Below are 24,764 nucleotides of genomic sequence, written 5' to 3'. Positions count from 1 at the left end.
AATATCTGCAGTAAATGAAGTGAAGGTCGGGGCTGCAAAAGTAATGCTTGCACTTGATCTCCACAAATTTTCCTTCCTGGGAACATGCAGCGATGACACCATGTGACAGGGAAGCAGCCCAAAAAAATTTGTGTCACAGCTGAACGGCCGACAAATCTGCAGCAAATGCATTCTGCTGTCATCTCGGTGTAATCTCGCTATAATCCAAAATCTCTACGGAATTCTTTCAGCACCTTGTTGAGTCTTGGAAGTGAAGAAAGGAGTGTTCAGAAGGCAGAAGTGTCTAACCCAGTGCTAATAAAATGTATCTGATAAAGTGTAGTCTGCAGATAAATTAGTAAGAAGGTCCATGAAGTGCATGTCGTTTTTTAAAGGCAGCAGCAGCAGCAGCAGCAGCATGTACAGAAGATGATTGAGAGCCGAGTGAGGAGAGAAACTCCGTGTAGACTGTTAACAACGTGCACTTATAAAATAATACTGAAATCTTACTATATATTTTTTATGTTGTGATTTTTAATGTAGTTTTGGTCCTCTGCTTTCTCTCTGACTTACTCTAAAATTCCATTTTACATTTCATAGCTGTCCACAAAGCAGCGTGCAGATCACCCACCTGTCCAGCTCGCCTCCACACTTTAAAGAAGTAAATTAAAATCTCATGATTGTGGTTTGAAGCCTTAAATTCTATTTCAGAAAATGGGGAATATTTATTAAATCATAAGAAAAACATTTTGCTTATTTATTTCATCCTTCCTGACTTATTAATAAACAGAAGGATGAAAATGACAAAGGTGGAACAAACTCTGAATATTTAGTACTTATTTTCAAATTATGTCTCACTTTTGATTAGAAAGAAGATGATAAAGCTGCTGCTTTGATCTCATTGCCTTTTTATATTTATTATGTCACTTCTTAAGGGCTACAACCTACTACCTGGCAGACCGCAGGTACGACATGCTGCCTGCTATTCTCAGCGCAGACCTTTGCTCACTGCTGGGAGGTGCTGACAGGTTAGTAGACTTCCCATCACACGTTTCATTTTCATATGCTTAAAATGCATGCTAGTTGTGTAACTGACACTTTCAAATTCAGGTATGCAATGAGCGTGCTTTGGGAGCTTGACGCAGAATCCCTTGAAGTCCAAGAGGTCTGGTATGGTCGTACACTCATCCGCTCCTCCTATCAGCTCCACTACGAGCTGGCTCAGGCGCTCCTCAACGGAGAACAGGTTGAGGTAGCGGAACTGGCCAACCTGGGTCCTCAGGAAAAGGGTTCTAAGCTAGCTCAACTCACTGAGGCACTTGAGATGCTCACACATGTAGCCAGACATCTTCGGGCAAAGAGGGACAGAGGAGGAGCGCTGGAGCTGGAAGGAGTGGAGGTATGATTGGTTTCTTGTATCTTCATAGAGTATTTTGTGTGTTTTGGTAATGTGTGTACTTAACAGTAAGACTATATAAATAAAGACTGCAAACATTTAAGGTTCATGTTCTTAATTGAAAGCGTAAGCATGTTATAGCTGAGTGTCTAACCCTAACACATCGTCACTACTGACGTCTAACATACGACACAAAATGATTCAATGAATCTGAAGTGAATCAAACAAAGTAAACCGTGCACATAGCTTCAGTGGAGAGAAATCCATTCTGCACATTAAAAACTGGAACCACTATCTTTCTCGCACATTTCAGCTGCAGAAGATTCTCCCTTCTAAGCTTCTGTCTAAGTGAAAGTTTGACTTAACCTCTGTGTTTGGTCATTTTGTCAGATGACATCATGGTTAGAAAATTCAGTATCAGTCACCCCGAAACACTTCATACAGCCGAGGGGAGGAAATCAGGTCAAAAGACACCTGTGGAAAAGGGCCAGGGATTAATGATAACTAATGATTAAATGGAGATTGGTCTATAAACATGTAGTCAGTGATAATGATGACAAAGAGGTGATGATGATGTTCGGCGTCATCATGAGAATCCCCCAGCTGCCACGGTCTATTGCAGCATAACTAAGGGAGGATTCAGGGTCACCTGGTCCAGCCCTAACTATATGCTTTAGCAAAAAGGAAAGTTTGAAGCCTAATCTTAAAAGTAGAGATAGTGTCTGTCTCCTGAATCCAAACTGGAAGCTGGTTCCACAGAAGAGGGGCCTGAAAACTGAAGGCTCTGCCTCCCATTCTACTTTTAAATACTCTAGGAACAACAAGTAGGCCTGCAGAGCGAGAGCGAAGTGCTCTAATAGGGTGATATGGTACTACAAGGTCATTAAGATAAGATGGGGCCTGATTATTTAAGACCTTGTATGTGAGGAGCAGGATTTTGAATTCTGGATTTAACAGGAAGCCAATGAAGGGAATCTGCTCTCTCTTTCTAGTCCCTGTCAGGACTCTTGCTGCAGCATTTTGGATCAGCTGGAGGCTTTTCAGCGAGTTTTTTGGACATCCTGATAATAATGAATTACAGTCGTCCAGCCTGGAAGTAATAAATGCATGAACTAGTTTTTCAGCGTCACTCTGAGACAGGATATTTCTAACTTTAGAGATGTTGCACAAATGGAAGAACGCAGTCTTACATATTTGTTTAATATGTGCATTGAAGGACATGTCCTGGTCAAACATGACTCCAAGGTTCCTCACAGCGTTACTGGAGGCCAAGGTAATGCCATCCAGAGTAAGAATCTGCTTAGATACCATATTTCTAACATGTTCAGGACTCAGTACAATAACTGAATGAATTTAGACGCAGGAGTCTTCCAGGTCTTTATGTTTAGTTTGGTTTTTTGCTGTGTTATTTACAGAATTACAGATGGATACCATATATTTCTTTTCATCGATAATAAATTATAGTACGGTCTAATAGAGACGTTATTTTTAAAATCAGGCGTCTAAGCAGAACACGTTCCTCAGCAGAAAACATTTTATCAGAAAGTCATTTCAGTGAGAATATTGGAATAAAGAAACCAAGCACTCCACTGTGAAACCACTGACAGTTTTCACATTAGATCACAGCCATTTATCTACAGCGGCTGGTCGGCCATCTGTTAAAACCTCATATGGACAATTCCTGTTGTTCTATAAGATGCTCTCTAATAGGATGTCTTGGATTTATTTATTATTCAGTTATTGCATTCCTGTTATGGCTGTACGCACACAGAATATTGATATGAAGTAAAAATGATTCTCTCGGGTTGCTTCTGGGATAGTGGAAAAACCAATATATTTCTAAAAGTGTGTTTAATGATTGAGCTGCCACCCAAAAATCAAGTTCTTATCTTGACAAAGCTGGATTATTGACCGCTGGTGAAACATCTGTTGTCCTGAAGGATAAGGACAACAGATGTTTCATCTTGATCTATTATATAAAACGGCCAAAACTGTGTTCAAATCCAAACTTTCTGGCTTCTTTTGGTTCCTGCTGAAGTGCTTTGGGTCCCCTCAGTTCATCCTTAGTCTGAGAAAAGTTTTGTTCTCTCTTTAAGGCACATTTCCTTTGAGCTAACTTAAACTCTGATTGGCTGTCCACTATAAACAAAAAGCATGAACAGCAGATCGGTGGAGTTTCTGTGCCCATGAGCAGAGCTGTGTGCCTGTTAGGGATATGTGTTCTTACTGGTATGATAGAGAGCTGAACGTAGGAAAGACAGTAGACTGTTTTCAGGTTGAGATTCATTCACATTTGGTTCTCCGTGCAGCATTTGTTCCGGTGGAATGGTGCATGTTCAACTGAGTTAAAGTAAACTGTAGTAAAATGTGGCCCACTGATGCATTTTCATATTCTTTTTCATTGAAGTCACGTTAGAAGCATTTTCCCTTTTCAGGTGGGTGCCCAGCTGGATGAGGAGAGGAACATTACGGCCCTGGTCCCTCGTCAGCCCCTGGAGGTCCATGAGACCGTGGCAGAGTGCATGATTTACGCCAACCACTGGGTGGCCCGCAAGATCCAGGAAGCTTTCCCCAACCAGGCCCTTCTAAGGTGTCACCCACCACCACAACAGGAGCTATTCAACCAGCTGGTGGACACTGCAAAGGCCAAAGGTTTCACCATTGACACCAGGTAATGTTTTTGACTGTTCAGTATAGAAACTGAGGAAATGCATATTGTAGTCCAACGCACATCATGTTCAGACACACAAGTGTGTGAACCTGAAATGTTTGATAACACGGGGACACACTCAGGTGTCACATGAGCAGTCAGACAAGAAGAAGACATGTTCCTTCAGCTCAGGTTGAGGTTGAAGCCAAATATGCTTCCAAACCAAAGACTAGAACATATGATGAAGCATATCTTGCCTTTGGCTTCAGCTTCACAACAGCTGTCGTGGCAAGGTCGGTCTCCCCGACAGAATTAGTTTCCCCTGCGTCGGGAGCACACGCTGGGCTGTCCAAATCACGGACAAACAGGATCCCACATTCTTGATTTTCAGTTCACAAACACTTCTTATAACGACTAACTACTCCTGAAACTTTGGAGGTTTTAGCTCTTTACACAGTAAAGTTACAGGATAAATATAATTATCAGGCAAAATGTCCTTCGTTTGTTAAAATAATCCCGTCTGATACCACGAGAGGACAATAAATATTTCATTTTCTGTTGTAACCCTTAAACTGAATGGTAATGTTACGACACTCAGGTTTCACTTTTTTACAAAACTAAAACATCACTACTTCCACGTCTGACTGTTTGTAATGGAGGCGGCGTAACCTGGATCCACACTCCGTGCCCAGCGAACGCTCGCCACGCAGGGGGAACACATGCTGTCGGCGATGCCGACCTCGGCACAACGCTGATCCTGCCGCAGTTTGTTCCCCGGTTCAAATCCCGGACAAACAGGATCCCACAGCTGTTTATGCTTTTAAACCCGTTTTGCACAGAGAGCAGTGTTGAATATTCTCACACGGGAACAAAACAAACAACTCAAATAATTAAAGATGGTTTGTTTTTCTGTTTTTTAAAAGAGGCAGTGATTTATTTAATTACAACCTGTAATCTATTACAGTTAACTTTTATTTGTTTAACTGTTTACAAAAGGTCTGAGGATCTGAGGCGTGGAATGAACTGCAATGGAGTTTGAAAACAAAATATGAATGTGCGGTTGGAGGATTGTGGGGGGGGGGGTTAAACCAACAGCAGAACCGGTCCCAGGACAAGAGACATGGTGATGCAAGTAGCTTTGTGTCACTGACTGCTGAGATGAGAGGCCTCACTCATCCCTGGTTTCTGGCTCTGTTCCTTCAGGTCCAACAAGGCTTTAGCTGCCTCACTGGACCGAGCTGTGGACCCACAGGACCCCTTGGTGAACAGGTTGTTCAGAATGATGGCCACCACTGCTATGTCACAGGCTCTGTACTTCTCCACTGGTGCTCATCCTCAAGACCAATACTACCATTATGGTACGATACCGCTGCACAGCTTTTATTGGCTGCACTAGAGTTTCAGTGTGACTGTGGGTCAGTCCATCCATCACACGTCTGCACACACTTGTCCAACGTCTGTTGTTTGTGAAGAATTATTCGACTGAGAACTAGAAAGAAGGCTAACGTGCTGATATTTGCTTCGTTGTCGTAGGTCTGGCTCTGGATCGCTACACACACTTTACCTCACCCATCCGTCGGTACGCAGACATTGTCGTGCACCGCCTTCTTACCGCAGCCCTGCACATGCAGAGGGGCGTTGTATCTGGTAAAGCACCAGCCAGTAACAAAGAAGTGGAGGAAATGGCTCACCATGTCAACAGCAAGAACAGGGTCAGGGGTGTTTTATTGTTTGTGTTTTTCAATGATTCACCTCTTACTCTATTAACAGAAGCTGTGCTGACGTCTGTGTTTCATTTGCAGGCAGCACAGGCAGCCCAAATGCGATCCACAGCACTGTTTCAGTGTCTGTTTTTCAGAGAACGAGACCCTCAGACAGACCCGTGCTGTGTGGCTGACGCTGTTGTCTACTCCATTCGAGACAACGGTGTCTTGGTGTTTATCCCAGAGTAAGAACCTTCAGTCCTGTGTTTTGTTCTGCAGTCTTCTTCTTTTCCTTTGTTTAATGGAGCTGTACAGCAGCTCACAGACGGCCAACCACTCGTGTATTTTTAATAGACGAATTCAAAGTTTATGACAATGAATGAATTTGTTGGAAGATGTAATTGCACGCTAATCAATGTATATTTAACAGTATACACGCTAGTTTTATTTTCTCTTAAAAAACCTCAAAATGAGTTTTAAATTGTATAAATTTACTAAACTAATTCCTTAAACATTTATTGTGAGCAGGGAAAATCGGCTAAAACCCCGAATCTTTTCTCTACCAGGCTTTAAATAAGTTAATTGCATTGCTGAAGTTGAGTCTGTGGGGAGGGACGGTGCTTTGGAGCCAGCCTTGTGTTTGTGGCACTTCTACGTTAGCTTAGCTAACCTCTGGAGGTTGCTGCTTGTTTATTGCAAGGAAAGTGTAATTTAATAACATCAGTGTTCTCCATGCTTGTGGTGTTACAGGGATATGCAATATTAACAGTTTATTAAAATGTAACCTGTGGTCATTTTGAGAAGGCTGTAGAATCCATGTAATGATTAAAATCACAGGGCGCAAAGCAGGTTGAGTAATATCACTGAGTAAGTAAGGCTGCCTCTGACCACAGCCATGTTGTTCACAGGTATGGTGTGAGGGGGCCTGTGTATCTGAAGAACAAAGAGGGCCTGGTGGTGGTAGCGGGACAGGACGGCAGCTGTGATTGGCAGGGTGGCACTGTGCGAAAATACCCGGACCGCATTACCACCACCTCCAGCTGTGGCACCTCCACCTTCAAACTGTTTGACCACATCACCGTAAGTCACAGAAAACGCTAATCAATCATTTTAGAAGGTTTCCAGCAATGCAGCGCCTAAAGGCGACGATTCCAAATATATATGCATGAGTGTATATGAATCACAGGTTCATACGACTACTGGATCTTTTGTGGTCCAACATTAAGAGACGTTTTATGATCTTGTTGTGATAAAGTGTTGTGTGGTTGCTGCTTTGTTAGCTAATCTCAAGGTAACAAAACGTCAGTAAGATGAATGAGACGAAAATGATTCCTGAAAATAAATCATTTAAAGTTATTCAGTTTATTGTTTTTAAATATTATATGAAAACAAAAACATAAGTGTGGGGGGGGGGAGGCTCTCCTCCAAGACAAGAAATGTAATGCTTCCAGTTTGTGGCGTTTCTACACAAACCTTTTTGTAAAGGGAGATAAAAAATGACAGTGGGCGGTAATTGTTTTCACATAAACGCCTTTAAACGCTGCACGGTCGCACTCTCTCTCTCGCACTCGATAAATGATCCATTGTTGCTCTGCACACGTTTGTTACCACAAACGTCGCATGCACTTATGTCATTGTCATGAGACACTCTTGCAAACAAACTCACGGTTTAGTAACACAGTAGAGCAGCGTGTTTACGGGACAGTAACAGTAATCTAATTACCTTTTTTGCAACAGTAATCCCTTACTTTACTCGTTACTTGAAAAAAGTAATCTAATTATGCGTTGCTGCCCATCACTGGCGTCAAGTTATATTAAGTTCAGGCATGTTACACACGATGATTGTGAGGAATAAGTGCATGTGATTTAAGCAAAAAGAGCAGGAAACATTACCCTAAGGTTAGCTAACAAAAAGAAACTGAAGTAACGGTGTGTTATTCTCACATCTTTGGCTTTAAGACATGAAAAAGTGACAGAGTACTGCTGCTTCCACTGTTATCAACATCTTTTCTTTCTTTCATGGACTTATCCTGGGGTCATAAATGTCAAAGGGCAAAGGCAATGCTAACAACATAGCTTACTGATGGATGATGATGGATGACACATGTGGCCAAAACAAGATAGAAAGAAACATTAGCCCAAACACAAGTTGTCCACCACAGCATTGACTGCTGTCAAGCTATGATCATATCAAACAAAGAGATGATGATGATATTCAACAAACAAATCAACAAAACAACAACCTCACTGTGACACTTGACCGAGGTCACAGTGTTAATGAATGTTTTTCTCCCCCTCTGCTCCAGTCTCCACGTCGTGTGAATGTTAGAAAGCACAGTAAAGAAAGTTCGTGTACGGATGGATGAACGTTTGTTACATTGGATACGTGTGTGTAACATACGTATCCAATTTATCCTATTTATGAACAAAATTGTGGCACAGTCGGAAACTTCTCCACTCTACACCACTGTCTACTTAGCTGTGACGCTGCGCACAGTGCTGAGAGGACTGCTGTTATATATTACGTCACAAACCTTAAGTGGGCCTGTCTTTGCATAGCATTCCATTAGACTATTTTCAGTAGGTGCCATTACTGTGTAGTGATCGAACTGAGGAATACTGTGACTTACGTTCTCTGCTCTCTTCAGGTTCGTATTTCTGTCCACTCTTCAACTTGCCACGCTGACCGTCTAAACCTCGAGGTCATCAGCAACAAGCCTCACCACAGTGCCAAGTCCCAGCAGCCCAGCCCTCAGGGCCGCAGTCAGCTGGTCAAAGAGGTGGTGCGTCAGAATGAAGAGGCGCTGGCTCAGGAGAAGACAGCCCGGCGCCCCAAACTCTCCAAAGAGGAAAGAGAGTTTCGTCAGAGCAAAACTCCCAGTCTGTACTCTATTCTGGAAGAAATCAGAGAGTTGGCTCTGATGGATCTGGAAAGGGCTTCACGCCTCCCGGCAACAACAGCATAGAAACGCTGTAGCCCAGCTTTACCTCCAAGCAGACACTTGTGAGAACTGCACGCTGTGCGCTAACAGAACGGTGATCATTGAAGATCACTCGTGCTGAGTCATCCAGGTCATTCTTGTAGCTCCAGATTGTGTGTGGACAAACCACACGAGTGTGTGAAGTCACAGGAAAGCAAACACAATATTAAGTAAAAACATGTCCCGCCATCTTTTTAGAAACCAGAGTCAAACCGAATCAGTGGATACGTTTTGTAAAAGTTAGTTTTTAAAATCACATCAAGTTAAACTTAGTTGTAAGGAGGATAGGGAACGTGTTAATGCCAGTGAAGTGTCAGCAGTTACTTTGACAAGACCTAGTACTCACTGCAAATGTGGTTCAATCCTGCAGGAAACTAGTCAACTGCAGCAGGTTAAAGAAGTCTGGTAACAAAAGGCTTTTCTCTCAGCACCAGTGATCTCAATATCTCACTGGTGGGATCAATGTCTTGTGTAAATTAAATGTCTTGTGTTATAGAACCATTTTTGGTGAGTTCACACATATTGTACTACCTGTGACCACTTCATACAAAACCCAGCACGAGTATTGTTCTGGAGATGATAAAACGTCCACTCGTCCATTTTCTTCTGCACGTCCTGGAATCTGTCCCAGCTGTCATAGGGTGAGAGGCAGGATACGCCCTGGACAGGTCACCGGACTGATAAAACTTCATGTCACTCATTAGCAGACTTTAAAATAAACCCGTAGAGTAATGAACACACCTGAGGTTGGTTGTGTTGGAAGTGATGTATAAAACTAGGATGTATTTATCTTATAGTTTGTATATCAAGAGCCTGTATAGAAGACACCAACACCAAGGACATTTTTATTGTTTGAACTGGTAAATAATCAGAAGCGTTTTTTGGTTTGTGGATTTTAAGATTGTTTTCTAGAACTACCAACAGAAATATGAACTGTACATAACTATTTCAATATGTGTGCAGTGGCCTGTAATTAAAAATGGTGTTTTCATTAGCGCAGATGGAGCCACTTCATCGTGTTGCGTTTCATGTCCCTGCAGTAGCTTAAGAAAGAACTGTTCATAATTGAACGAGCACTTAATGCTTGGAAGAGGGTGATGGTCAGTTGACAGCTCACATACTACACACACACAGAGGCCTTTTATAGAAACATGTTTGCAACCAAAATTCTGCCAATAGTGAAACTGGAGAAAGAAGATGCATCAGAGCAGGAACTGTGGATCAGTTCAAATATTTTTCTGTAACAGATACCAACACATGGTAAATACGTTTAGGATTTGGACTTTTAAAAATAAGAAAAACATTTATTTCCATTGATTATAAATGTCTTTGCTAACCCAAAGCTGACGTCACAGTAGGAACATGTGCTCAAGATATAAACCACCAGAAATGCACAACATTACTCGAATGAGCAGGCACGAACATTGGGAAACCTTTAAATCTGCTCACTGCCAAAGCTTTTCAGCAGAAACTGCTGCACGTGAACTTTAATCCCCCTCTACACAGTCGTTGCTGAGCTGTTGCTCAGGGCTGAGGCCGGTCTCAGCCTCAGCGGGCTCAGAGTCTTTGGGGGGAAGCGGGCTGGTTTGTTGCGTGGAGGTGTTGTTGGAAGGCTCGAGGTCAGGATCTTCTACAGTTTCATCTCCATCAGTAGAACCTTTGATGACATTTGGTGAGGATGCAGCTGGAGGTTTGTCTCCTAACATGTCAGCAGTCTGAGAGGCTGAAGGGCCTGAAAGGGTTGAGAATTAGAAACAGTGATGGTTTCAGTCAACACAGACACACTCAGTCTACTACGATTTATAAAAGACAGGCAAAGCTGAGATAATGAAAAATGAAACTGTAAACTGCAGGGTTCAAACTCATTGTTCAGGGTCAAATTTAAGCACTTTAAGCACTTTCAAGGTCCATTATCAAGCTTTTCCAGCACATTACCAAAAAAACAGTTTGCATGTTCCACTTTGCATCACCTCAGTAAGACCATGTAAAAATTAAAACAAATCGTCTTAGGTTGACTTAAATGTTCTTTGTTCCTCTTTTGTTAAAACAGAGAAAAATGCACCACACAAAAATACTGAAAAAGGAAATGGTTGTCTTATATGCATATAGTGCACAAACTCAAAAAACTCATTTCTCTCAAAAATGCAGATGTGCAAATGTGAACAAATCAACTTGTTAGAGATGCTCATCTCCACTTGGAAAAAACAACCACACAAAAGAAGAAATCTGCACAAATGAACAAGTCTGCTCATCAGATATTGATGCTTCTTTCCTACGTGACACAACAACAGGAGACAGATGTTTGGTACTTTAACTAGTTAAGCACCCACACCACCAAAAATGGGGGAAAAGAGAGGAGATCACATTTAATCGGTTATAACACGAGGTCAGAAATATAAGTGCAGACATGAGTGTCCACAGAAGCCTCTGAATCTCAGCTGTAAACCATTTCTACAAACACCAAACAGTTAAAAGAGCAGTTACATCACCATGAATCTGTGGACAGGTAACATCCATATTTTGATTTATGATTTTCTGGAGTTAAATGTGACCCAAAGTATATTTTATAGCATATAAGCTATAAAATACTTTTAAAAATTAGGTGAGGGAAATAATCATTTTTTTCTATGTTTGAGTCCCAGTAACTTTGACATAGTAACATCTGCAGTAATATTTACCCCTCTGATGACAGCTCACAAGCGTTAGCTTTATTTTGATACCAAGACTGTTTACACAGAGTTTGTAATTGCAGAGAAATACTCCATTTATTTTGGCCTCTTCATTTTCGAGCAGGAAGCTCAGAAAAGCCCTGGGGGCCTAACAGGTCAAAGTTCATTCCCAATAAAACTAACTGTGAGATGTTTGACTACATTGCTCTCTGGATTATTGTTACAGTCCTAAATGATCAGCTTTAAAGTGTTTGTGCTAATAACACCATGTACAGTAAGACAGGCATGGAGAACAGCACTGACGGGAGGCTTTGAACAGATGACACACTCAGTTCAATTCAACATATAAGACTTTAAAAACGCACAAACATCGACCTAAAATCTATTTATTCAGTCCATCACCTGTCATAGAATTATGTCAAATAATAATGTATTGTTCATCTCCCTTAAATAAACAGGCAGCCTTAAAGTATGAAACATTCATTCATTAAAACACTAAAATGTGTCTGTCGTCTCCGTGGCTGATAGAGCCCCACAGGCATCAATGTGAGCTTAAAGCCATTTATAATTTTTAAATGGTTTAATGTGTCGGTGCTCACGATAAACACATTTTGAATGAAAGCCAGGGAACTTCAGCAGCACAAGAAATGGCTTCTTTGTGCCCACATGCATCAGTCCCTCTTTTTACCAGTTTTTCTTTAAGGCTTAAGTTGGCTAGTTAAGTGTCGGACTAACGATTAAAGCTTTCACTTGAGTGAAGTCACTAATATTACTGCTACTGCTAAGTAATGTTAGCCAAGTTTAAAGCACACTGCATAAATCACCATGCCATAACTAACTGCTGTGCTAGCACTGCCGTACTCTATCACACTCAGTGCATTTCAATCATTTCTCCAGATAGTTTGATAGCTAGCAAAATAATAATCATAGTTTTAAACATTAGCCTGTGTTATGTACACATACTCGAAATTATTTACTGTCATGTGACTCAAGAGTACAAATTCCTTCAGTGTCGTTTTCCATCGAACACTCATTAAAACAGCACGAACCCTGAAACTGCTTATTAAAATAATATGTATGTAAATAATAGTATGTTGCATTATAAAAAATTAAGCTTTTGACTGCCCTCCAGAGTTCACGTTAACTTCAGATCTCTGGAAGCTACACTACCCGAATGATGTCAGCTGTTTAGTTTCTATACTGGACAGAAAAAAAAAAAGGGGGGGGGGGGGGGGGGGGGGTGGATTGGCTCCTCTTAAGGAGGACTAATGACTAAAATGTGAAAGTTTAAAGTCGATGAGTAAATCATGCTCGGGTAATACAATGGAAACGGTCTCATATCACCATCTAGTGTTATAAACTGTAAACACATTTTTATGGGTGAAGGCTCATAATAGAGACCGATCAACAGGTCATTTTCTTTTCTATGGGTCTCATTTAAATCACATTACATCATTTCTGCGGTAAATGAGGACCCTGAAGAACGATTTAATGTCACTGTTAAAGATTTGTAGACAATAGATCGCAGACAGCTGGCTCCGCTTTAACTAAAGAGGAAGTAAAAACAGTTTGGATCACAAGTGTAAGGCAAAAACAAAAATACTACGCCTAATTGAAGCTGACATCAGACAGGCAGTAAAGAAATCAATGTTTTCTACATGCTTTGCCTCTTATTACCAAACTCCACACTAATGTGAGGAATCTCTGGTGGTTTGGACGAACTGTGCAATACGGGAACTCGTCACTCGACCTTCAGGGTTTCTGGTGGATATATACACTAGATCCACTTCACTATATTGTAAGGAGTATTCACTCACCACCCATCATCCAAATCATTGAATTCAGGTGATCCAGTAACTTCCACAGCTGTATAGAATCAAGCACCTAGGCATGCAGACTGCTGCTACTAAGTGGAAGTGTTTGGGAACGACAGCAACTCAGCCATCAAGTGGTGGATCACGTAAAATCCCAGAGTGGGGGTCAGTGGATACTGAGGCGCACAGAGGTTGCTAATTTTCTGTGGAGTCCATCGCTCCAAACTTCACGTGGTCTCCAGATTAGCTAAAGAACAGTGCACAGAGAGCTTCGTGGAATCCATTTCCATGGCCGAGCAGCTGTAGTCCAAGCCTTACATCACAGAGTGCAACGCAAAGCAATGGGACACAGCGGTGTAAAGCACGCCGCCACTGGACTCTAGAACAGGAGAGATGCAGTCTATGGAGCGACAGATCACAGTTCTCAATCTGGAAAGCCGATAGACAAGTCAACTTAGCAGTTGCCAGGACAACAGAGCTCCAGGTTTGGTGGCAGGGGGATTTCGGTGCGGGGTTGTTTTTCAGAAGTTGGGCTCAGTCTCTTCGTTCCAGTGAAAGGAACTCTTAATGCTTCAGCATGCAAAGACATTTTGGCTCCCGACTTTAAGGGAACAGTTTGGGGATGGCTTCTTCCTGTTCCAGCATGACTGGGCACCAGTGCACAAAGCAAGGTCCACAAAGACATGAACTCTGGCATGGGAGTCCTGACCAGAACACCACTGGGATGAATGAGAGCAGAGACTTGGAGCCAGGCCTTCAACATCAGTGTCTGACCTTACAAATGGTCATAAACTCCCATAAACACTCCCAGAAGAGTTGAAGCTGATATAGCTGCACAGGCGGACGTCGTGAATGGGATGTCACTCGAGTTCATATGAGTGTGGGGGCAGATGAGCAAACACTTTTGGCAATATACTGTACATTCAATGTTTTGCTTTTTGTATTTTCATATAAAGTTAATACACCAATGAAGCTAGATGATCCTTATGAACCTTCGCTGGATGTTTTGTAGCAGAATCATTAATTATTTCTGTTATATTGTGTCCCAGCTGTATGATACATTTTTGCCATTCTTACCAATTTGCTGCTGGCGTGCGCGCCTCTTTTCCAGGGCCCGCTGTCTGTTCAGCTCAATACGTTTCTGCTGCTCTTCGGTCAGAGAGGGAGTAGGTGGGGGAGCGAGGGCTTCGGCAATCTGCCCTTGGGGAGCATTAATAAAACTCTCTCTGCTGAACAGATCAGGATCCCCAAATGTTTCCAGTTCACGTTGTACCTCTTCGTCACCAGCACCTGAACACAATTTCAAGCAGTGCTGATAATTAAGTCCTGTGGAATATGGCAAGTATTTCCTATGTGCACCTGCAGGTGTGAATCCACCGTAGGGCTGTTCGATACAACGATATATACAAAAACGTCTATTTCATTTTACGCTATCGTTTGTTTCGTGGTGTCGCAAAATAAACTGTTTACGGCAATATTTCTTCATGGTTCTGATGTCACTGTAGTAAAGTTCTCTCTTTCTCTTATATATAACCACACTACGGACGGACAAGCGCCTGTTTTTATGCGTTGTCGTTAGCAACAACGACGGTAAAACCATCGCGTGTCCGCTTGTTTATGTTCCACATAAACCTTTCAGAATAAAGCTCAAGATCCTGTTGAGGCTTTTCAAAATAAACGGAATCACGTGAAAGAGCAGAGTGTTTACGGATGAGAAGTAAAACAGAGCCGCCAGGTGCTAAAAAATAAACCTTAGACTCAAACGTTAGAACAGGCTTTCCCCCGCAGCATGCCGTGTAATAAATACTCACAAAGAAAACGGCGCCGTTACAACTTCTGTCTAAAAATGTGTCGTTTCATGCATCGGTTAAAACACTCGACTCCAGCTACATGACGCGCAGCTGGAAACACTTCACGCAAGTCGAGATTCACAGAATTGACAGAAAATGTTACATTTCTGTGATTTATATCGTTATCGGACGATAGAATTCTTATATCGGGAGATGAGACTTTGGTCATATCTCACAGCCCTAGTCCACCGTATCCCCATCAGTAATGATTTTTCTTCTTACCATCTGTACTTGTAAAATCTTCATGTGTCAGGGGCATGTCCAGTCGTATTCGTTTAAGACATGTCTATAGAAGAATGAGTAAAAAATTACAAATTCTGAACATTAGGAATCCCACACGCTTGCAGGAAATATTCTACTGCTTCCTCTCACCTGCACTTCCTTTTTGCTGCCGAGCCTTTCCACTTTGTCAATAAAATCTTCAAATTGCAATTTGGGGTACAACCTGTGGGCCCAGTTCTCCATCTTCTGCATCAGCAGCCGCAGGTCTGCAGCCTAATGGGGCAAACATCAAAAACAGCGAGTAGTGATATGAAAGAGGGCTGTGTGTGATAGGACGCTTCTTCTTCCCACTAAAAAATGACTTCCAGTCATTGGAACAAAAGACATCTTAATTTGGTAAACCAACCTCTGGTTCCCCTCACTCATTTTTGACCACGACAGAAAGGGCAACTTTTGACCTTTTAGTCTCAAACCAAATTTAGGACATCTAATTAAAAGCTGACAGGCCAAACAGATTTAGCTCAAAAACCAATGTTCATTCACATCTGGTAATTGGTGGGACAGATGTTATCATATCCTACCTCGTGTCCTTTGCCTTTGAACTGGATATTGTCAAAGAGAGTGCCCAGAGCTGGAAGCCCTCGATCTGATATCAGCCTGGGAAAAAATATTAAGACTAAGTTAAACCATTAATGGATTACAAGCAGGGTTAGCAGCACATCCAGGCGTATTTGGCTTATCCAATTCAGGATCGTGGATGGCTGAAGCCCATCCCAGCAGCCAGGTCGCCAGCCTGTCACAGGGCCAACACAGACAGACCCTCTGAATGGAAATGTCAGTGCCTTCAGATGTACCATGTTCAGAAGGCAGTAGCTTGTTGGGGGGGGGGGTAGGGTGTTTGGTTTTCAGGGTGCCCACAACCTTTCTTTTCCTACCTGTTTGTACATAAGGCAGTATAATGAGAAATAGTCAAATTTCTCCATCTAAAAATAAAAAATTGCTATATATATATATATATTTATAGCAAAGTTGCAATTAATTTGAATATTTTATCAAATGAAAATCTATGTTTTTCTTTAATACAGCTTGCAAGTTTTATCCTAAGTATAATCGACGTTCTTACTTAAAAGCTTATTTAACATCCTTTGATTTAGTATAACTTAGTTCTGTCCAGGAACATTGTGAACAGAACAGTAACAGAGGAGTGCCACTGGAACACCCACTGGGAGACTACTGGGAACGAGCCTGACTTATGGTTGGCAATACTAACCAGGTTCACACTATAGGTGTACAGAGACTGGAAACATCTTTCTCACACACATCCAGGGATGTCTCCAACGCTCTGACAATTTTCAGTCTGGGAATTTTGCCCATCCAAATGATGAAAACAACAATGGTATTAGAGTCTTTCTTCTTTAAATGACTGGCAGAGTGAAGCTGCACCATCATCACACAGATGCAGTCATTTGTACCCGCCGCTAAAGCGTAAGAAGACGCTGCAGTACTCTGCGAAACGACAGGTGTCGCCACTCAGATAATATCACATCACTTTTTTTGTGCAAAGTTCTTTCCACAAACTTACGTTTTCAAACATTTGCAACAACTCTGTGTGTCAGTGTGTCTCTGAGCCTCTGTGCACGATTATTAGTGAAACGGTGATAAAAACCAGTGCAGTCACAGACTCGTGTTCAACCTGGCTGCAACACTGACAGTCTGCACACGTCAATCAATGATTTTGGCCTCCTTGTGTCCCAGCTCACACAAGATGACATCAAATTCCTATTTAAATGCGCATTTTAATGCATTTCAACCCTCTGTCGTGATATAAATGTCTTTGCTACCTGTGGGAGTCCAGCTTGGGTTGGGGTCTCTTCACGCCTCTCCTTTTAGCAGTAGGGACATCAGCCAGCTGTGATACCTCACCTTCATCTCCTGCATTGAAAACACATGACAACAGGATGTGTTTCTAACTCATTCTGTTGGCAGCGTGGCAAACTTCAAGCTTATCTTTAAATCCAGACAAATTATAGACTGGAGGTTACAGAAGAAATGTGCTGGTTTGAACAGTATCTGATAGGTTTCATTTGCTCACACAAACAAAAACATGTGTGTTGTTATTGTTAGAAACATCCAGTCTCAGAGAGATGCTGAAAAACCAGTTCATGCATTTGTTAATTCTAGGCTGAACTAACAAATTCATTATTATCAAGCTGTTCCAAAAAGCTTTGTGGAAGGACTATGAGAGGTTGTATTTCTCCCACATTAGCCTTTTTTCCTGAATCTTATTTTTCTATGATTCTTCATTAAACCATGAATTTAAAATACAAAGTTCTGAATCATCACATCTTAAAGACCTCATAGTAATCCTGTAAGAGCACAGCAGCATCTACCATCTGCAAAAGGGTCTCCTTCCTCCTGGCCTCCCCGGCCTGGGGAGTGTGGTGGTGGGAGTGGGGGGAAAGCTTCATCCTCTATGCCGTCATAGTCAGGAATGTGCTGCGGGCTATTTTCCTGTGGGTCAACCATGGTGAGTCGGTCCTGGAGACAAAGTAAAAGACGTGTGAGCCCCAGTCGTCAACAGCATCAGCATTAAGTTACATGAATTTAACTGCAAGTTGAAAAAATGACATTTATTTCTGTAAGAGTAATTCTTTACTGTGTTACAACATCAACATGAAAACCTAAAAAAAACTGGCATTTACTTTTTTCTTTTTTTACATCAACAGGAGGAGCTGTACAGACACTCATCCCACCTGGAATTATACCCCAAATTCAGAAATGTACTATTATGATACATTAATGGTCCATTATGTTTGTTTCACAGTTATATACATAATACAATTTATAGATTTGTATATATTTACATTCTATCAGGGATGAACTGGTTGTGAACCTTTGGGCTGATAATGACATTTAAAAGTTACAATTTGGATGAATTATTACTGCGATACTTCTTTTGGACTCTGTAGTACCACAGAAATATCATTAAAGTAACAGGTTTGTTTTAAAGTCTTTCAGCTGTTCCGTAAGCATCATCGTCATCATCATTTATATAGCACTTTAAAAACACACCTGGCAGACCGAAGTGCTGCACAATACAAATGTAGTAATAAAATAGCAAAAAACAAACATAGCAATAAAGTAAACTCTTGAGCCAAAATGATGTGACACAACTAGGGCTGCCACAAACGATTATTTTGATAGTCGACTAGTCACCGATTATTTATGCGATTAGTCGACTAATCAGATCATCATCCACTGGACATAAAACTACAGCTTATTGCACCATGCAGCATATGCTCTTATATAACTATCATTAGCTTATAGCTTTAAGCTTTTAAGGTGCTAACTAAAAATAAAGACAAGATGATAGTTTATTCAATTTTAATGAAATTTGCAGATTGTTTCGGTGAAGTTTAATAAACTCCTTGCTATCTAAAATATAACAGGACAACGGAGTATATTCTCCAGCATCTCACACTTCTGATAATCAGCTGTCTGCTTGACGTTTATTCAGCTGTGTAAAAACTATAACTTTAATCTCAGACAAACCGATTTACTCAGGAACAAATAAAATACTAAAAAAAAAAAAAGCCAAACAACAACATTTTTAATTTATCTAAGTGACTCATATATATTTAACCTGAGTAGCGAAAGACGGCGGTGGGTTTGAAAACAATTTGCCTGGAGTCCGGTGTTCTCACCGTGCTAGTGACCTAGCCCCCGGCTAGCTATCGAGCTAGTGGGTAACAGACGTCTCTGAAAACGTCGGAGCGCTTTTGAAAATATGTGGTGTCCTGATAAACTGAGCCGATATTTGAGGTTTACACAGCTACATTCTCGGCTGAAAATATGTTAAACGTTTATTTTGTGACCCAGAAAGAATAATAAGAGTAATATTAAAACTAACTAGCTGCCGCCATTGTTGGAAACTGAGCTGGGCCGCGCTATGAATTCTGGGACACAGCTGCTTCTTCTTCTTCTTCTTCTTCTTCTTCTTCGGGGTTTAACGGCAGCTGGCATCCTTGTACATGCAGTGCTGCCATCTTCTGTTTCAGTCCGTTATTACACTCTTAAATCCTGCTACTTATTCCTGCGTCTTTTGGGATCTTACAAAGCTTCAAACGACGCGTCGACTTTTAAATCAGTCGTCGACGATTTTGATAGTCGACGTAATCGTGACTAGTCGACAAATCGTGGCAGCCCTAGACACAACACAGACACAAAAGGAAATCTTCTACATTGTTTTGCTGTTCACACAAGTTCTAATGCTACCCTTTGTTTCTGGAAGGAGACGATTTTCTGTCCAGTATTAAAGTTCAAAGAACAGGGTATCCGTCTCCAGTGGGCTGCTAAACAAGTTTACCAGAAAAATCAGAGCCACGGTCATGTTGTGTCACTTTGAGTGATTAGTCAGCAGCAATAACAGGGAATGACAAACTGACAGACTTTGGATATAAAACAAACAATTTAAACATTTAGAAGTTAAACATCTTCTCGGATTCCTTTTGCTGCACATGTCTATGTATGTATTTGCTGTACAGTGTCATTTGTTTGGAACATTAATCTTGATGTATACATAAACATTTGATTTAAAAAACGTGTTTAAAAATGAACACTGACACAATTAAACACAACACTGGTGCACGGTGACTGCAAACAGAAGCAGCTGCTTGTATCCTCCTGTGCACGGATCCATGCTCTCTGTTTATTAATAAAAGCCAAACTTCATTAATGGTAAGTGACAGAGATCTGATGAGTTCTTGCTGGTTTGTATCCACAGGAGGATACAAGTAAAATCCTCTGCAGGTTAGTGCAGGATAAGCAGGCAAGTTTACTGTAATGTGATGGATTTAAGTAAAGAACAGTGTGTGACTGGTGCACAGTGACTGTGGTGCTCATGTCAGAGTTAGATTACATCAAGTGTAGCAGAGATTAACTTAAACTTAAGCTCATGATGCTGACATTCATTCACTGAGCTCCACCCACATACCAACAGTTTAGTGTATAATATAAAGACAGTGTACTGTCAGTGTAGAGAAAGGAAATCAGCCAGGACAACTCATGAAACATCTGCAGACATCTGGATGAATTCACAGAGAGCAGCAGGTCAGCTGATCACAGCCTGTACATTAAAAAAATCTACTGGAGCTCTCAATAGAAATGATTGTGAGCTGTGACCCTTTTCCCCACACTGAGCCACTACAGCTGATGTTAGGGTTGAATCCTGCTGAATCCCACTTTAACATCTTCCTGCTCATTTTGATGTTTAGAGGCAACGTCACCGTCTAAGATGTAGGCATTGTATACATTGTATACATTATTTCTACATTACATTAATATTGCACAAGGTTCATTTAGTTTAGCATAAAATATACATACTGTATCAGTACTTCAGCTTTTAATGGAGTATTTCTTAACACTAGTATCTGTCACCTTCTGTGTTGAGCTCATTGTTTTCTCTGCAGTGGCTGAGCTGAGTCCAAGTAGCTGAAATTTCCTCTGCTGCTCCGTCAGACTCTTCTCCTCCTCCTGATCAGCTGGGACACAAAACAGAACTTTGTTAAGCTCCACACTGCACTGAAGAGTCAAAGTGTCTCATATGTTCATCTGAGAACACACAGAACACATTTTAGCTTCCTTGGGTGGACAACTTGTTTGAAACAAACACAAAAGGTTTGAGCACCGATACCAAATTCAGCAGTATGGCACACCAGTACCAGGAGAGCAATTCCTCTTTAAAATATGCCCTGGCCAAGAAAAAACCCGACAATATACGTGTGCCGTGAGAAATGATAGATAGATAGATAGATAGATAGATAGATAGATAGATAGATAGATAGATAGATAGATAGATAGATAGATAGATAAAATTTATTTCAAACATGCAAATATAATTGAAATAACAACAGAAAAAAAATAAAAATAACAAAACTTAAAAATCATCAAGTTTTCATGTAAATATCTATGTCTACAGAATGTGTGTGCTCGAAAAGGAGTAGGATGAAGTTTTCTTGTTCCTACCCCCTTATTTCAAATTTCATTGCTTACAAATCCATATCCAGGATTCAACATTATTTGATCATATATTTAACTATGTACAAGTCTAACACATTGAACATACACAAATAAAACCATTTTCAGCACGTAAACCAGAACAACTAATCACTCTGTTTATAACAGCCGCTTAATCTCTGAGTTTATTTTCTATCTATGTGACGAAAACCTTAATGAACACTTAAGGTTGGGTTACTCAGGCCTTGATTTATAAAAAATGAGGACACAATGAGACAACTCAGTCACTGAGAGGAAGATTTCCTATATTCATGCAATTTATTATTTTTTGAACAGTCGTGTGAATTTTTGTATTGATGTACTTGTCTTGATTTCATCTGTATATCCGAGTGGGTGTAGAAATCTGAGCCATCATCTGAGTAAGCCTCATCACAACTTTGCGCTGATAAAGGCAGCTGTGTTTTAGCCTGGAACACATTTATTTTTACATTTCTCATAAATGTATTTCATTATAGCACTTTTACCGCCAACATGTTGGGTCTTTTGGAGCCGGAAGTGACCTTATATGGAAGAAGGGTGGCGCTAGCTAGCTTAGCTAGCAAGCTGCATTCATAAGCTGTGCAGGTGCCACAGAGATGCTAAGTAGCCTTAATAACAGACTAATAAAACAACACAAACTCTGATTACAATGAGCTCATTTAAAAGCTTTCTTCTAATAAAATTATTTTCTTCTCTGTGTTTCACAACCTTTTGCTGATATCTTTCTGTGAATTAGTTTAAAGCAGCTTGAGTCAATTTAGTCAGATTTTTTTTTCCAACTTGTTCACAAAAACTTGAGAAGAGACACCGAGGAGAGCAACAGAAAGCCTCATTCAGGAGCTAAACTCAAGATTAACTAGACTCGGATTAATATTAGCTCGATACTTACCTTTAAGTGTTAAATCAGTCTTGACAATAATCGGAGAGAAAAACGCCATAAAGCGGGAACTCGGCTTCTTCTTCTTCTGCTCTTGTATTTTTTGGCGGTTAAAGCTTTAAGGCGCATTACCGCCACCTGCTGGACTGGACTTTTCATGTCCCAAACATCATCAATTGGGCATAAATTTGTTGGAGTTTCTGTTAATAAAAAAGATGGAATTCAAGGATCTTGTTATTTGGTTTGTTCGTTTTCACCATTTACTCTACAATTTTCTGCCAGTGTATAGCAAACCCCACAGCTCAAATCAATGAAGAATTTAGTATTTTTAACATATTGCTTAAACTGGAACCAGCAGCTATATAGGCCTAATTTTTAATCCAAACATGTGATAGAGGTTTACCACCAGGAGAAGCAGACTGTAAATAAAAGACTGTGCTACTGAAAACTGTTAGTCTGACTTTGGATTGTAAATATGTTTCCTTTTGTCACTTCTGTATTTGTATATGGCTCAAACTATTTGTTATGAAAGCAAAACAAACAAACTGATGTTGTCTCATCAGATCCAGTTGTGACATTAGCTATAGTTTCCGCGGAGGGTACTTGGTTCTGTATGACAGCACAGCTTTTAGGTTGAATTCAAGCGCTTGAGTACAGCCTGATAATTAGAGGCCTGCAAACTGTTTGCTGATGAACTTTGGAAGTAAAAGTACAGACAGCTATAGAAGACACAGGACACGAGATGGGTTCATTATTTCTTTTGAGTTCCATGTAACAATCCGTAACTCTGTAATTAATGAATGTGCCATTTAATCTTGGCTGCAGCCAAGATTAAATGGCACATTCATTAAATGGCTAAAATGGGTTGGCTGCCGTTCAGCATTTAGTACAAGTCAGCTTTTGATCAGAAAGTTTTCTGGTTTGATCCCTGGCTGCTCCAGTCTGCAGGCGAAATATCCTTGGACAAGATTGTAATCCCAAGCTGCTTTCTGATGCATCCATTGGAGTGTGAATGCTTTATAGAGTTTGTGAAACAGTTGTACGTGTGGTCAGATTGTTTTGTATTTGTGTGTGGATTGAAGCACATGTCTGAGAGCACATCAATCACGGCACATATTTTTTAAAATCTTAGTTTAAATAAAGTTTTTGATTATTTATTATAAAAAAGAGATGATATATATATAATGCAGTGGGCACTCCACCAGCTAACATGTCAGTTAATTTGACACATTGATTTATTTATCATTTCTTTTTCTCTCTCAGCTTTTCAGCTCCATATTTTTGCCATTTCTTCCACACTCAACTCTGTTCTACAAGGTGAGCCCACAGTTAATGTAGGAGAGGGCAGGTGGCATTAAGAGGTTTGATTGGGCAATCTAGGGCCCAGTTAGTTCTTCCTTTTGGTGAAAGCTGGGCTCTTCAGTTCAGCATGGCACAGCTCCAAAGATTCTGCAACATCAAACCCTCTGTCTGCTAATGTTACATCACCTGGGCTGAGGCAGTCCAGGTAATTTCAACAGTTTCTTGAAATTAGTTAATTCAGATATAAACAGAGTGACAGTTTACAGATTCAAACATGTCTCAGAGAAAACAGAAAAAAACAGTAAAGCCCAACTCTCCTCTTTGTGATCAGGAAGACAAAATTCAACTTCCTGATCAAGTAGACAAATCATTCAACCAGCTTCTAGAAAAGGAAGATATTCAAAAGTTGAAAGAAATGGAACTCCTAGACATGCAGGGAAGAAACTTTGAGCTCCAAGCAAAGCTTGATAAAGCACTAGAAAAACTAGTGCTGAAGGACAAAAAGAATCAGGAGCTGCAAGTAAAGCTTGATGAAAGACCGCACACAAATGAAGAGTTTCTTCAAGAAAAAAGGCTACAGGAGATAAAACAGAAGGAAATGGATTTCAAGCTCCAGGACATGGAGAAACACAACAAAGGCTTGCAAATCAAGCTTAATGAAGCTCTGCAAAAAAATGAAAGAACTCCTCCAAGAAAAATAACAACAGGACATGAAGCAGTGCAAACTCCAAGGCATGGAGGAAAAATACAAAGCGCTTCAGGTAAAGCTTGATAAAACACTGAACAAAAATAAAGAGTTGCTTCAAGAACAAAAGCAACAAGAAATTAAACAGAAACAAACGGACTGCAAGCTTGAAGACGTGCAGGAAAAATACACAGCGCTGAAAATAAAACTTGATAAAGCACTGCAAAGAAATAAAGATTTCCTTCAAGAGAAAGAACAGCAAGACATGAAACAGAAACATCTGGATTGCAAACTTCAGAACATCGAGAAACACAACGAAGGCTCGCAAGTAATGCTTGATGAAGCTCTGCAAAAGAATAAAGAAATCCTTGAAGAGAAAGAAAAACTGGACCAGAGAGACACGCAGTGCCAACTCCAAGGTGTGCAGGAACAATACGGAGCGCTGCAGGTAAAGCTTGATGAAACACTGCACAAATATCAAGAGCTGCTTCAAGACCAAGAACAACAGGAAATAAAGCAGAAAGAAGACAAAGAAATTCTCCAGGACTTTGAGAGGAAAAACCAAAACCTGCAAGAACTTTA

The 24,764-nt window shown here is 40.7% G+C and overlaps 2 protein-coding genes across 4 annotated transcripts in view; one reads left to right on the top strand and one right to left on the bottom strand.

Annotated features, from left to right (window-relative positions):
- The window catches only part of LOC146661770 (DIS3-like exonuclease 1), a 34,780-nt gene extending 25,066 nt beyond the window's left edge, over positions 1-9,714 (top strand). For both annotated transcript variants that reach the window (XM_085418247.1, XM_085418248.1), the window contains 8 exons: positions 915-1,007; positions 1,090-1,378; positions 3,811-4,046; positions 5,229-5,383; positions 5,559-5,737; positions 5,828-5,973; positions 6,637-6,808; positions 8,377-9,714. In XM_085418247.1, the coding sequence (XP_085274373.1) occupies positions 915-1,007; positions 1,090-1,378; positions 3,811-4,046; positions 5,229-5,383; positions 5,559-5,737; positions 5,828-5,973; positions 6,637-6,808; positions 8,377-8,694 (1,588 nt within the window). In that variant the 3' untranslated portion in view covers positions 8,695-9,714. The remainder of the gene's footprint in view (positions 1-914; positions 1,008-1,089; positions 1,379-3,810; positions 4,047-5,228; positions 5,384-5,558; positions 5,738-5,827; positions 5,974-6,636; positions 6,809-8,376) is intronic.
- Positions 9,715-9,985: 271 nt separating this feature from the next.
- Positions 9,986-22,272, bottom strand: LOC146661769 (TIMELESS-interacting protein-like). 2 transcript variants are annotated; one of them, XM_085418276.1, is made up of 9 exons: positions 22,208-22,272; positions 20,701-20,804; positions 17,655-17,802; positions 17,106-17,196; positions 15,846-15,921; positions 15,415-15,537; positions 15,265-15,328; positions 14,270-14,482; positions 9,986-10,441 (listed from the first exon to the last, which is right to left on the bottom strand). In XM_085418276.1, exons 1-9 carry the CDS (start codon positions 22,254-22,256, stop codon positions 10,197-10,199), a joined length of 1,113 nt encoding a protein of 370 aa, XP_085274402.1. In that variant the 5' UTR covers positions 22,257-22,272; the 3' UTR covers positions 9,986-10,196. The 2 variants fall into 2 exon arrangements, with proteins under 2 accessions (XP_085274402.1, XP_085274403.1); XM_085418277.1 differs by lacking the exons at positions 20,701-20,804; positions 22,208-22,272 and adding an exon at positions 18,969-19,361.
- Between the last annotated feature and the right edge of the window lie 2,492 nt (positions 22,273-24,764).

This window comes from Rhamphochromis longiceps, linkage group LG9, assembly GCF_057381845.1.
Source record: "Rhamphochromis longiceps isolate RC_006_pf linkage group LG9, R_longiceps_female_GT1.1, whole genome shotgun sequence".
NCBI classification, from domain to species: domain Eukaryota; kingdom Metazoa; phylum Chordata; class Actinopteri; order Cichliformes; family Cichlidae; genus Rhamphochromis; species Rhamphochromis longiceps.
Note: the sequence above shows the minus strand (reverse complement) of the source record. Positions and strands in the feature narration are given on the sequence as shown.

Coding starts and splice junctions, on each gene's coding strand:
- LOC146661769 (XM_085418276.1), bottom strand. CDS start 22,256: ATGGCGTTTTTCTCTCCGATTATTGTCAAGACTGATTTAACACTTAAA. Junction 15,922..17,105: donor CCCAAGCTGGACTCCCACAG/GTAGCAAAGACA, acceptor ATTTTTTCCCAG/GCTGATATCAGATCGAGGGC. Junction 14,483..15,264: donor AGATTTTACAAGTACAGATG/GTAAGAAGAAAA, acceptor AATTGTGTTCAG/GTGCTGGTGACGAAGAGGTA.